This window comes from Puma concolor, chromosome D2, assembly GCF_028749965.1.
Source record: "Puma concolor isolate L17-30 chromosome D2, mPumCon1.1.hap2, whole genome shotgun sequence".
Lineage (NCBI taxonomy): Eukaryota > Metazoa > Chordata > Mammalia > Carnivora > Felidae > Puma > Puma concolor.
Genome location: NC_141677.1, coordinates 45,668,469 through 45,682,996, shown reverse-complemented (window position 1 = coordinate 45,682,996; position 14,528 = coordinate 45,668,469). Strand labels below are relative to the sequence as shown.

Genomic DNA, 14,528 nt, shown 5'->3' with positions numbered 1-14,528 from the left:
TTCATGAGTTTGAGCCCCACATCGGGCTCTGCGCTGTCATCTCAGAGCCTGGAAGCCTGCCTTGGATTCTGTGTCTCCCTCTCTCTGCCCCTCCCCCACTCGCACTCTGTCTCTGTCTCTCTTTCTCAAAACTAAGCAAACATTAAAAACATTTTAAAAAGGGGGTGCCTGGGTGGCTCAGTCAATTGAGCATCCAACTTCAGCTCAGGTCATAATCTCGCATTCATGGGTTTGAGCCCTCTGTTGGGCTCTGTGCTGATAGCTTGGAACCTTGAGCCTGCTTTGGATTCTGTCTCCCTCTCTGCCCCTCCCCTACTTGCACTCTGTCTCTTCTCTGTCTCTCAAAAAATAAAGTGTATATAAAAAAAAAAGGCATTTGAGTTGACCATAAAGGAAGTATGATTGTATCACCTTCCTTCATAAGACACTTTTGTCAAGTTCTGTGAACAAGAGGTAGTACAGTGTAGTACAAAAGTTAGGAGTGCAGATTATGGAGCCAGAAAGACTGAGTATGGATCCCAGCTTCATAACTTTAGCCCTGTGACCTTGGGCAAGTCATTTACTTGCTACAAGTGCTTTAGAAGGGGGTAATAATTGCATCTACCTACCTAAGGTTGTTGTTACTAAAGATAATTTGTATATATGCTAATATATGTTATATATAACATTTTCAAAAATGTTTTAAATGGTATATTTGTAAAATATTAAAATATTTTAAATGATTTTTAAATGTCTTTCTTGTCTTTAAATGTCTTATTGTATACAATGTATATATTACGATGTTAATATATATGTGTATGCATAAATAATTCTTAGATATGGTAAAAACTAAGTATTAGTCCTTATTTTTATTGTAAATGACCCTTTTCTAACCCTCTCCTGTCCTTTATATGTGTTTTTCCAGATCTATATGTAGCTCTCTCTATTGTACTCTCTCTGCCCAACTTGCATGACATTAGGTTAACGCTGTCACCTCAGTTCACATAAAATTTCCAGTTATGTTTCCAGCCTTGGTTCAAGTTTAGTACAACAGCCTCTTCCTAATCTCCATCCTAGTTCTTGATATCTCGCCTTCAGCCTGTCCAGCCCAATACCACAGGGGCTTAACTTTCCCAAATCTCTGCTTTGTAAATATAATCCCCAATGCCAAATCTCTGGTTCCTTTTTTTTTTTTTTAATGATTTATTTATTTTTTAATTTCCATCCAAGTTAGCATATAGTACAACAATGATTTCAGGAGTAGATTCCTTAGTGCTCCTTACCCATTTAGCCCATCCCCCCTCCCACAACTCCTCCAGCAACCCTGTTTGTTCTCCATATTTAAGAGTCTCTTATGTTTTGTCCCCCTCCCTGTTTTTATATTATTTTTGCTTCCCTTCCCTTATGTTCATCTGTTTTGTATCTTAAAGTTCTCATATGAGTCAAGTCATAGGATATTTGTCTTTCTCTAATTTCACTTAGCGTAATACCCTCTAGTTCCATCCACATAGTTGCAAATGGCCCAAATCTCTGGTTCCTTATTGGCCTTGGATGTGTGTTCATAGTCCTTGGAATGAAACCAAAAGCCCACTGTAGCCTGACTCGAGTTCATGTGTTTTTAATCCTTATTTTACTGCATTTCAAACACAGACAAAAATAGACAAAGTAGTATGATAAATCCTTTTTTTTGTTTTTTTTTTTAAGTTTATTTATTTATTTTGAGAGAGAGTGCGAGCCGGGGAGGGGCCGAGAAAGAGGGAGAATCTTAAGCAGGCTCTGCGCTGTCAGCACAGAGCCCAGGCAGGGCTCGAACTCACAAAAACTGAAATCATGACTTGAGCTGAGATCACAAATCGGACACTTAACAGACTGAGCCATCCAGGCGCCCCAGTAGTATGATAAATCTTGATGTATGTACCATTAAGCTTGGATAATCATCAACCATGGCCCGTCTTGTTTCCATTTGTAACCCTGTTGATAATTCTTCTGTATTAATTATTTTGAAGCAAATTACAGATTTCATTAATCCATTAAATACCTGAGTATATAAAGTCTCTTAAAAGAGGACTCTTTAAAAGATGTAACCACAGGGGTGCCTGGCTGGGTCAGTCAGTGGAGCTTGCGACTATTGATCTCAGGGTTGTGAGTTTGAGCCCCACGTTGGGTGTAAATATTACTTAAAATTTTTTAAAGTTAATTTCTTAGTTAAAATCATCTGGCAGTCTGGGCTGATAACACAGAGCCCGATGCAGGGCTTAAACTCAGGAACTGCAAGATCACGACCTGAGCCAAAGTCAGACACTTACCCCACTAAGCCACCCAGGCACTGGCCCCACAATTCTAAACGAACGAACGAACGAACGAACGAACGAATGAATGAATGAGTGGTGTAACCCCAATACTGTTTTCATACCCTATAAATTATTGACTTAATGTTATCATACATCCAGTCAGTATTCAAATTTCTGGTAGTCTTTAGTTTCCAGTAGATCTGTAGGTTTCCCCTGGGTCTTATTTTTTTGGCCTTACATTTGTAAATTTTGTATCACATTTAGTACCTTTAAGGCTTGTGTTCTAGTTGTTATTATGTTTTATTCTCCCTTACCAAAGAGTATTCCTGCAGGTTAAATCAGTTTCTTCCTTTAAAAACGTCTTGTATATTTCATGACCCCTGTACACATGGTGTCTTTCAGGAGGTATTTAATATGACAGTTTTCATCTCTTTCATTGTGATTAGGAATTTTCTGTCAAAAATCTTAGAAGTAGCCGTAGGGGTCAGAATTGGATGTTTGTGAAGTAACACTCCTCTGACTTTTTAAACTTTTCAGTAGGACCCTGATAAATGCAGGGATAGCATATTGAAAGATAAAATGAGGGGCGCCTGGGTGGCGCAGTCGGTTAAGCGTCTGACTTCAGCCAGGTCACAATCTCGCGGTCCGTGAGTTCGAGCCCCGCGTCGGGCTCTGGGCTGATGGCTCAGAGCCTGGAGCCTGTTTCCGATTCTGTGTCTCCCTCTCTCTCTGCCCCTCCCCCGTTCATGCTCTGTCTCTCTCTGTCCCAAAAAAATAAATAAACGTTAAAAAAAAAAAAAATTAAAAAAAAAAAGATAAAATGATATACCTCTGATGTTTTCCCCTCATTTACCAATCAAAACCAAAACCATGTTTTAGCTCAGTACTATTGAAGGCAGTTAACAATAATAGCACAGTTAGTTCTGGCTCACATCCTCAAACATCTAAACAAATTTATTTTATTTTATTTTATTTTATTTTATTATTTTTATTTAATTTTATTTTTCATTTCATTTCTTTTATTTCATTTTATTTTAACTTTATGTTATGTTTGTTCATTTTTGAGAGAGAGTGTGTGTGAGCAGGGGAGAGGCAGAGAGGGAAGGATACACAGGATCTGAAGCTATCAGCACAGAGTCTGACGTGGGGCTTGAACCCACAAATTGCGAGATCGTGACCTGAGCTGAAGTTGGATGCTTAACTGAGTGAGCCATCCACAAGCCCGAGCAACAAATTATTTTAGATTAGACATGAGGAACACCTTCCTAATAATATAATGTGTTTTAACAGGAGAGGCTAGAGAAGGATGAGTTACAGTACAGTTTTCTTTAGGAGTTTTGTGTGGTGTATATATAATCAAGTGAGAGAGCATATACTTTTTTGAACTAATGGACTTGGTGATTTAAAGACAGTCTTCAGAAATACTAGGCTCACTTAAAGATTATATTTCCTTGTTATTTTGGGTAGCATCTTGAAAATCCTTGGGATGTAACTGATAACCCTTATGGCTGCCAGGAGACATGTCAGTTAAATGACCTCATGTTAAAAAAATATGATGTACTCTAATGTTTATGAAGTATTTAATATCATCTATACAAGGTTATTTATTATGCATTATTAACACAAATAATATTCTTTACCTGCTCAGAGTTTGCATCCTAAATGAAAATCATCTAAATGAAATTCAGAAGTGTAGTTCTTAAATTATCTTGTTTAGGGAGGGATTGTGGTAGGTCTGTTTTGGAGAGATTGGTAAAGTGGGGACAACTGTAAGTAGTACAGATGTAAGCTTCTCCACTCAGTTTATGGTTTTAACTTAGAAAAATTTAAATTATCGAGTTTTCTCAAAATAAAATTTAGCACTTAGTGTGATATTAGACCTACTTGGTATATGATTAAATAGTTAATACATTATACCTCTATAATAGAAAGAGATTAATTTGGCAGCATTTATGACATTTAAAACATTAAGGTCCAAGTAAATAGAAATTCTTAGTATAACTAATTTTGTTTAGCATAATAGTCTACATTTTGTTTTCTCTTAAGAGCATTACAACATTGTGAAGGATTGATTCAGCAGTATAACCGTGCTGAGAACAGTATATGCTTACCTGACAGTAAGCCTCTGCCTCACCAGAATGTAACCAACCATGTGGGCAAAGCAGTGGAAGACTGTATGAGGGCCATCATTGGGGTATTGCTCAATTTAACTAATGACAATGGTAAGTTATATTTTCTACATGTATTCTCATTGAAAGATTGTATATTACATGTAAAAACAAGTTATTCCCCTTATTTCTTTCCTCGATGTAGTGATTTTTTAATTGCCATCATGTAACTCACTCGTGTATAGATTTAACTACTTGTAGATTTTTTTGTTTTGTTTTTTTTTTTTAAGTTTACTTTTGAGAATGAGCATGTGTGGGAGCAGGGGAGGGGCAGAGAGAGAGGGAGAGAGCGAGAATCCCAAGCAGGCTGTACTCTATCATCATGGAACTTCAAACTGCCAAACTGTGAGATCATGACATGGGCTGAAATCAAGAGTTTGATGCTTTACTGAGCCATTCAGGCACCCCAGTATTTTTAGGGTCAGCCTGGGAGCTTGGTTTGGAAATAGTATGGTCAGAAATATATTTTAATAAAGAAATAGTTAAGTATTTCTAACTTTTTATATCAGTGTTAATGAATATTGGTTGGTAGTGTCCTAGAGAAGAATCCATAACAATTTTCATATTCCTAACATTCCTAACTCAGAGTGGGGCAGCACCAAAACGGGAGAACAGGATGGCTTGATTGGCACAGCAATGAACTGTGTGCTTCAGGTTCCAAAGTACCTACCTCAGGAGCAGAGATTTGATATCCGAGTGCTGGTGAGTTGGAGTGACTATTTCAGAAATTAGTATTTAATCTATTAAAATAAAAACTTCATCTTAGTTTTGGGTTTAAGAACCAGCTGTTCAATATATTGAGGGTTTCAGTGGATTACTTGTGAACACACCTCATATTATACAAAAGAGAGCCAGGAAGGGCTCTGTGCAAAAATAAAAAAAGTATTAAGTATGAAAACAATCTAAAAGTTAAAAAAAAAAAAATAACCTAAAGGTTGTGATTTTTAAAAAGCAGTGCAATCATTGTGAAGATCATTGTCTTTCACACTGGTTTTTAACCATTTAGTGGATGGCAGAACACAGGTTTCTAGCTGCCAATAAAAGTTACGTATACTGTGTTGATTTGCTTTTAATTCTCACCTGTGGTAATATGCATGTTTTAATTTTTGTAGGGCTTAGGTCTACTGATAAATCTAGTGGAGTATAGTGCTCGGAATCGGCACTGTCTTGTCAACATGGAAACATCATGTTCTTTTGATTCTTCCCTCTGTAGTGGAGAAGGAGATGATAGTTTAAGGATAGCTGGACAAATTCATGCCGTTCAGGCTTTAGTGCAGGTAAGCAACAACTTCAAAACAAGCTAACACCTTCAGTTTGTTGCATTGTCCAACTTCTTCATCATTTGCACCTTTCCCGCCTCTCTCCCTCCCCTTTTCTTTTGTGGGTGTGTATGGGTGTCTCTATCTAGCTCACCCTCGCCAGTTCACTGAAAGGTACACTGGGTTAGAATGTATACCCTTCCTTACTGCACTCCACTGACAGTTTAACTATAATAGTCACTCCTTAGGCATTGTTAGTGAAAAGCAGAAACAAGGCATATTTGTTTTATCAAAAGATTGCAGGTCAAGAATCCGTTTCCAGCCCCAATCCCATCCAGTTCAAGTCCTCTAGCATTTACTTCTTCGTGTGATCCGTGTCTCGGACTTTTGTGTTTCTAAATATTGGGCCATATCTTTCCTGTTTTTGGAAGCGGGGGTGGGGTGCACACTTTCAGAGTATGTCTGTGGAGTAATTTCCTGGCTTAGGAATTGTGTTAAGAATAACTATATTTAAAAATTAATGTCCCTGTGGGGCATCTGGCTGGCTCAGTTGGAGGAGCATGATCGTGGAGTTGGGAGTTTGAACCCCACATTGTGTGAAGAGATTAAATAAGTAAACTTAAAAATAAATAAATAACTAAAAATTGATGTCCTCAATTCAGTGGATCCCGGTCACCAAACACACTCCCTGTCCTCAATTTATGCTTCTCCCAAAAAACTGCATGGCTGTGTTTCTTGAACAATAGTGGGCACTGTAGTTTTTCTTTTCCAGTCTAACAGGTTAGGTTCCTAACTACCTTTTTCTTTCCTTAAATGACAATTTGCATGTTCAGAATTGATAATGAACTATCCTTTTCATTGTTTCCAAAACTTTTACTATCCTGTTAATCCTTTTGGCCTTTTTGAAAATACCTTTTTTTTTTCTTTTAATGTTTATTTTACTTTTGAAATACAGAGACAGAGTGCAGGCAGGGGAGGGGCAGAGAGAGGGAGACACAGGATCCAAAGCAGGCTTCAGGTTCTGAGCTGTCAGCACAGAGCCCCAACATGGGGCTTGAACTCACGAAGTGTGAGATCATGACCTGAGCCAAAGTCAGTGCTTAACCAGCTGAGCCACCCAGGCACCCCTGAAACTACCTTTTTAAAGAAGGTAATCAGTCCACAACAACTTGATCTTTTCCTGAGTCATAACTATGACCCCATCATTCTCTTATCAAATATTTTGATCCCAGGGGTTCTTTTATACTCTTAAAAATTATTGGGGACTTAAAAAGAATTTTTGGTTTGGGGTGCCCCGGTGGCTTAGTTGGTTAAGGGTCCGACTTCAGCTCAGGTCATGATCTCACGGTTCATGGTCGAGCCTTGCATCAGGCTCTGTGCTGATAGCTTGGAGCCTGGAGCCTGCTTCAGATTCTGTGTCTCCCTCTCTTTCTGCCCTTTCCCTGCTCATGCTCTCGCTCTCTCTCGCTCACTCACTCGCTCTCTCAAAAATAAAAATAAGCATTAAAAAAAAAATTATAAAAAGAATTTTTTGTTTGTGTGTTTGATCTATTGATATTTACTGAATTTGAAATCAAAGCAGAAAATTATAAAACAGAGGCCTTCGTTCCCTTAGCCATCAAAGCACTAACATAATCACATGGTATGTAGATTCTGGAAAACACTGTACATTCATGAGAGAAAGAAAGAAGTGAGTTGACCTCTTATTGTTATGAATGTGATTTTTGACCTCACAGATTTTCTAAAAGGATTTTGGGGACTCCTAGAGATTCTTGAACCAATTTTAAGAAATACAGCCTTTGTATAAAGCTCAAATTTTATTTTCTTAAGGGTATTAAAAGTTTCTATACCACTCTTCTGTATACTCAGCAACTTTTTGAGATTTACTTGGCATTTGATTTTCAGGTAGTTGTTTTTAGTAACTTGGAGTTTTCCCCAGATTCTATCAGTAAATACTTTCTGTACATTCAGCACTAGCCCAGCACAAGGAAAATAAAGTACATGAAGGCAAGGAATTCAGTACGTTCCCTTTTGACTTAAGAGTTTTCCCTGTGTACTTCCACTGACAATTACATTTTCATTGTTAATAATATTAGTTGAGATTGATCCAGTTCTGAGTGTTTTCTCTGAGACCTTTTGCTTTTTATTTTTACTGGTGCTTGTTTATCTCTTTAGATTTCTTTTAAAGAAGCCATGTTGCTTTTCCCTAATGTTATATAGGTGTGTGCACGCGTGTGTGTGTGTGTTAATGTTATATAATTTTATTTAGTGTCCTTTCTTAATTTTATCCCGTCTGCTCAGGCTTAAAAAAAAATTTTTTTTTTAAATCAAGTTTGGGGGCGCCTGGGTGGCGCAGTCGGTTAAGCGTCCGACTTCAGCCAGGTCACGATCTCGCGGTCCAGGAGTTCGAGCCCCACATCGGGCTCTGGGCTGATGGCTCAGAGCCTGGAGCCTGTTTCCGATTCTGTGTCTCCCTCTCTCTCTGCCCCTCCCCCATTCATGCTCTGTCTCTCTCTGTCCCAAAAATAAATAAACGTTGAAAAAATTAATCATTCAATCAATCAATCAATCAAGTTTGTATTTTTGCTTGAAATATCCTGTCATTATTATCCAATTTAAGGGCACATGTTGAGATTTGCATTCTTACAAACAGAATGCCTATAACATTAGTAGATACATTTAACTTACTTGATTGAATCCCAATAGCATTTATACTTCCTTTTTTGCCTTCAGGTGGATGTAGAACAAAGCCTTTTATCGTAACTTACCCTTTTTAACCAGACAGCATGCTTCTTAGGGTTAGTGATTTTGAAAGCAAACAGATCTTATATTTGGGTACATACATGTTGGTTGGTGTTCTTTTAATGATCTTCAAAAAAAAATTTTATCAGCTGTTCCTTGAGCGAGAACGAGCAGCTCAGTTGGCAGAAAGTAAAACAGATGAATTGATCAAAGATGCTCCCACCACTCAGCATGATAAGAGTGGAGAGTGGCAAGAAACAAGTGGAGAAATACAGTGGGTATCAACTGAAAAGACCGATGGTACAGAAGAGAAACAGAAGAAGGAGGAGGACGATGAAGAACTTGACCTCAATAAAGGTACATTTATTTTAAGTCGTGTGTTCAAATTGAAAATGTTTCCCTCTTAACACCTTTTTAATTCGTGTGTTGTCATAATCTTGCTATGATAGTTTGGCCTCTCTAGTTCAGTGCAGACAAGCTTTCATATTTCAGTGCTCACAGGAATTCTTCTTTGCTGGTTTCCTAGTGGTGAGGAAGGCACGTGTGCAGTGTACGAAAGGTCTGCCTTTCCCAGGCTGGGCTTTACTCAGTGAAAAGAGAGTGGTTGAACATTGGGACTCCTAAAGGTTTTTACAGTTTTGAGATTTTTTTATGGGTCTCACTTTATAAAGTGAGATCTGTTATCAAAATTACAGTAACAGTTCTCAAATGGTATTAGCTTGCAAGCACTGTAAGGAATAAACTGATGGAGTCATTACATTTATTATCCACTGTTGTCAGCAGCTGATACTGGGTTTACTTTTTATGCGCATACTGCAAAATAGCCATTTGTAACTTCATGTCACTCTGGTTATGAAATTAAATAATATGGTTAGCTTTACCAAGCTAGGAGGCAAGCCCCAGCAAATGTCTTTTTCTGAGCCTAGTCTTTCTCTTATGTCCACGGTTCCACTAATGCCATTAGTTCTAATATTGTAAAAAATTGCTGTCCCATTCTCTAAATTTTTTAAAATTTAATGTTTATTTTTGAGAGAGAGAGAGAGAGACAGAGCATGAGCAGGGGAGGGGCAGAGAGAGGGAGACACAGAATCTGAAGTAGGCTCCAGGCTCTGAGCCATCAGCACAGTGCCCACCACGGGGCTTGAACTCCTGAATTGCGAGATCATAACCTGAGCCGAATTTGGTCGCTTAACCAACTGAGCCACCCAGGCGCCCCAGCTGTTCCGTTTTCTCAGTGTTCATGTTTCCTTTGGGATAATATTTTTGGTTGTGTAGCATTCTTTTTAAATAATAGCTTTATTGGCATAAATGTTAGCTTGCGAGGACCTGCTGTAACTGTAGACGAGCAGCTTAAACAACAGAAGTTGATTCTGTCCCACTTCTGGGGGCTGTAGGTCCAAGATCAAGGTGTCAGGATTGGTCTCAGAGCTGATCTCTCCTTGGATTGTAGATGGCCATCTTCTCCCTGTCTTTTTACATGGTCTTCACTCGATGTATCTTTGTTCTCATTTCCTCTTATGAGGCTAACAGACAGATGAGGACCCACCCCAGTGACCTCATTTAAACTAACTTCCTGTTTAATTAAACACCCTATCCACCTCCTACCCTGAGGCACTGGGGGTTGGGAGCTCAGCATATTCAGGGGGTGGGGTAATAGTTCAGCCCACAACAAGATAAAATTCAGCCTTTTAAAGGAAACTTTGGAGTAGTTTTCACTGTATTCACAAGGTGCAACCATTACCACGGCCTAATTTCAGAACATGTCATCATCCCCAAAAGAAACCCTATGCCCATTTAGCAGCCACCACTCTCTGTTCTCCCCTCCCTGGCCAGTGGCAACCACTAATTCTGTCTCTGGATTTGCCTATTCTGGACATTTCCTGTAAATGGAATAATAACAGTAGCCCTTTGTGACTGGCTTCTTTCACTTAGCCCAATGTTTTCAATGTTTTTCATGTTATAACATGTTACCAGTACATAAGTTCCTTTTTATGGCCAAATAATATTCCATTGTTGGTATGTACCACACTTTAGTCTTCAATTGATGGACATTCAGGTTGGGTCCACCTGTGGCTCTTATGAATAATGCTGCCATGACATCACATTCACATACAAGTTTTTGTGTGAACATATATTTTCAGTTCTCTTGGGTATATACCTAAGAGTGGAAGGTGCTGGATTATTTGTTAACTCAATGTTTAGCATTTTAGGGAACTATCAAACTGTTTTCCAAAGTGACTGCCTCATTTTACATCCCTGCCAGCCACATAACAAGGGTTCTAGTTTCTCCAAATCCTTACGAATAGTTATTTGTCTTTTTCATTTTAGCCATCCTAGTGGGTGTGAAGGTATATGTTACTTGATTTGCAGTTCCCTGTTGAATAAATGGTGTTGAGCATGTTTTCACCTGCTTATTGCTCATTTACCTATCTATGTTGTCTTTTCACTTTCTTGATGGTGTCTTTTGAAATGCAAAAGTTTTGAGTTTGACGAAGTTTGGTTTATCTAATTTTGTCACTTGTGGATTTGGTGTGGTGGCTAAGAAGCCATTTCCTAACCCAAGGTCATAAAGATTTAGTCCTGTATTTTTGTCTAAGAGTTTTATGGTTTTCATGCTTATATTAAGGTCCCTCTTCTATTTGAGTTACTTTTTGTTAATTTGTGTGGATATCCCATTTTTCTAGTGGCATTTATCGATGTTTAAGCAGTTCTGAAGAAAAGATAACAGAATTGGTGGTTTTGTGGGGTGGTTTCTTGTTTATTTTGATATACTGTTACAGTTTTTTGTTTAAACATTCTTAGCCCTTCAGCATGCTGGCAAACACATGGAAGATTGCATTGTGGCCTCGTACACAGCGCTGCTTCTCGGGTGTCTCTGCCAGGAGAGTCCAGTAAGTAATGGTTTAGTATTATGTGTCTTGAAAAGATTCCATTGTGACAACTTCATACCATTACCTAATTTACTTATGTATTACTCTATTTTCATCTTCATGTTAAAGCTTTCAAATATCTGATGACTTTTTTTAAAAAGCTTATTTATTTTGAAAGAGAGTGGGAGAAGGAGAGAGAGGATGTAGGACTCAAAACTCATGAACCATGAGATCATGACCTGAGCCCAAGTCAAGAATTGGGCACTTAACCAACTGAGCCACCCAGGCACCCTTATTTGGTGAACTTGTAAAGGTATTAATTATTTCTTACTCCAAAATAAGAGTACATCGGATTTAATGAGAAAGGTTTTTTTTGTTTGTTTTTTTAATGTTTGTTTTTGAGAGACAGAGACAGCATGAGCGGGAGAGGGCAGAGAGAGAGAGAGGGAGACCCAGAATATGGAGCAGGCTCCAGGCTCTGAGCTGTCAGCACAGAGCCCAATGCGGGGCTCGAACTCACGAGCCATGAGATCATGACCTGAGCCGAAGTCGGATGCTCAATTGACTAAGCCACCCAGGCGCCCCAATGAGAAAGTTTTTGATGGATGGATGAATTTATTGAAATGGCTTTGGTTGAAGTAAAAGCATAATATAAAACCTGTGCTGAGCTGGCTTTAGTCTCAGGGGGGCTGGGGGAGTGGGGGGAAGGAAAAAATCTAGTCTCAGTGATATTATTTTTAAGGACTCAGATAATGTGTCTAAACCCAACTGCCCTCTGCATGTTGTTTTGTCTTGTGCTTGGTCTCCTCCTGGCCCCATACTGGCTCTAGCTACCAGTCTCCTCTAGTTAAATAAGGTCCAATAGAAGAAGGTAGCCTTCCTCCTGTATATTTCTTTTTAAGAGCAGAGTTCCACCCCCCATCCCTCCACACCCACTGCACCAGGTAGACGTCCTCTTATCTTGGCCAACTTTGGCTCACATGGCTTTTGTTCAAACAACTTACTTACTGGCAGGGAAAATGGGATTACTATGTAAGATTTAGATTATGATGGTTTAACTAGAAGTATTAGTGTCCAGATGGTAGGGCTGAGTCAGCATGAGGGCAGACAGTTCTGGCTAATGGGACAGTCACTGGGAGGACTTTTTAAGGGGAAGGTCTAGTGAAGAGCCAAATTTTAAAATGAAATGGAAGTTCTTTTCCTTAGGAGCCAAGGGCATTCAGGAGGCAAGAATGGAAGTCTATTCTATAGTGAAATTTTGGGTTAGCTTCTCGCTCTCTTTTTTTAATGTTAGAGCATGTGCAAGCAGGGGAAGGGGCAGAGAGAGAGGAGACAGAATCCCAAGTTAGGCTCCATGTGGATCTCACAAATCCTGAGATCATGACCTGAGCCAAAATCAAGAGGTGGACGCTTGACTGACTGAGCCACCCCGGTGCCCCAAGTTTGCTTCTCTTTTGTGTTAAATGTTTTTTCTGATCCTTTCTTGTCCATCTCTTCCATATTTATATTCTAGTCAAGCTCTGATCTAAATGCAGACTAGCGTGCTCCGTTGTGGCCCTTCCTGGCACATGGCTTTCAAGATCAAGACCAAAGTTCTCATCATGGCTCTAGAGGCCCTACAAGATTTTTTCAGCTCAGCCCTTTTCTTTGTTTCCTTAAATTCAGAGATTTAAAAAAGTTGTTTTTTTTTATGTTTAATTTTTGAGAGAGAGAGAGAGGGCAACCAACCATGAGCAGAGGTAGAGAGAGGCAGACAGAATCCAAAGCAGGCTCTAGGCTCTAAGATGTCAGCACAGAGCCCAGTATGGGACTGGAACCCACCAACCCTGAGATCATGACCTGAGCTGAAGTCAGACGCTTAACCTACTAAGCCACCCAGGCGCCCCCTTGAATTCAGAGATTTTAAGGGCAGATGAGAAATGCTTATCAAGCAGAGGGGAAAGAGGAAGAGGCAGTTGTCAAAAACAGTGGGCATACTATTTAAATTTAACAATTTTTAGGTATTCTGTTTTGCACACACCCTAGTTTCATTTATATTCTTTCTTAAATAACAGGTCTAGAAATTAATTTGTGGTATTACCACATATGATTTACCTTTGGCCATTTTTCTCATGTATAAATTTCTATTTGTCTCTATCTCTTATCTCTAAAGAGGTCATAAGGTCCTTAAATTGTAGGCAGTGTTGTGAATTCATAGAACCCTGGATGTCTTTATTGCCTTGGGGCATTATTATGATTAACCCCAGAAAGCTAGCTGATACATAAAACGTAATGGAAATTGGTTTGCTGAATGTGTAAGTAAAAGAGACACAAGAAAGCAGGTGGTTATATTATAGTAAAAGCTGCCTGTAGGAAAGGGCTGCATGCTTCGGAAGCCCAGGAGCTTAGGTCATTTTCCATTGCATACCATGTATCTAGTGCATTGTAATAGTCTCCTCACTCATTTTTGTCTTTCCTGCTCTCTTGACTCCATTCCTGAAATCTTGGACACTGCACCATAGCTAGCTTTCTTAAGACCACGTTTCTTGTCTCCCATTTAGGGAATCATAACTTTGTTTATGCCTTCATGTAAAACTTGTTAAAACTGCCTTCTCCATTTTCCAAATCTGTTCTTCCCCTTGGGTACTTTTCTAAATTTCCCAAATAGGCCATGCCATTTCTCATTTTTTTCTTTTTATTTAAGTAATCTCTACAACCCAACATGAGGCTTAAACTCACGACCCCGAGATTGAGTCGCACGTTCTTCTGACAGAGCCCCTCTCATTTTTTTCTTTTTGTACTTTCTGCTCTCTGTTTAAAAGTAAATGCTGTGACTGTCCTTCCCACCCCCCAGCCACTATATGTTGCATTCTGTTTTGATGGAAAGGGATTTGATTATTGAGGCTTTCACTCAAAACCTTGGATCTAATCATTTATTCTGTGTCATAGAAATCGCTTTTCTACTGAGCAGTCTTCATAGCACCATAGCTACTGCTTTTGCCACCACTGTGCTAGCACGCTGCTCTCCTAGAAATTGCTTAAAGACATTCTTAAATTAGCTTTCATTTAGCTCTATAGTTTCCATCATGATTGCCCTTATAACATTCATCACTTCAGTATATTTTTTAAGCATTTTGTAAAATCTGTTTTAGGTGCAAGATTAACTCCGGAGTAAATATGCACAGCTGGGGGCTTACGGTGGCTTTCAGTGGCTTTCGGTGGGGAGGTGGTTCACTTAGA

General features: G+C 39.1%; 1 protein-coding gene across 2 annotated transcripts in view; it reads left to right on the top strand.

Annotated features, from left to right (window-relative positions):
- The window catches only part of WAPL (WAPL cohesin release factor), a 93,199-nt gene that overhangs the window by 74,959 nt on the left and 3,712 nt on the right, over nt 1-14,528 (top strand). For both annotated transcript variants that reach the window (XM_086680183.1, XM_086680181.1), the window contains exons 13-17: nt 4,317-4,492; nt 5,025-5,140; nt 5,551-5,715; nt 8,589-8,796; nt 11,242-11,330. In XM_086680183.1, the coding sequence (XP_086536309.1) occupies nt 4,317-4,492; nt 5,025-5,140; nt 5,551-5,715; nt 8,589-8,796; nt 11,242-11,330 (754 nt within the window). The remainder of the gene's footprint in view (nt 1-4,316; nt 4,493-5,024; nt 5,141-5,550; nt 5,716-8,588; nt 8,797-11,241; nt 11,331-14,528) is intronic.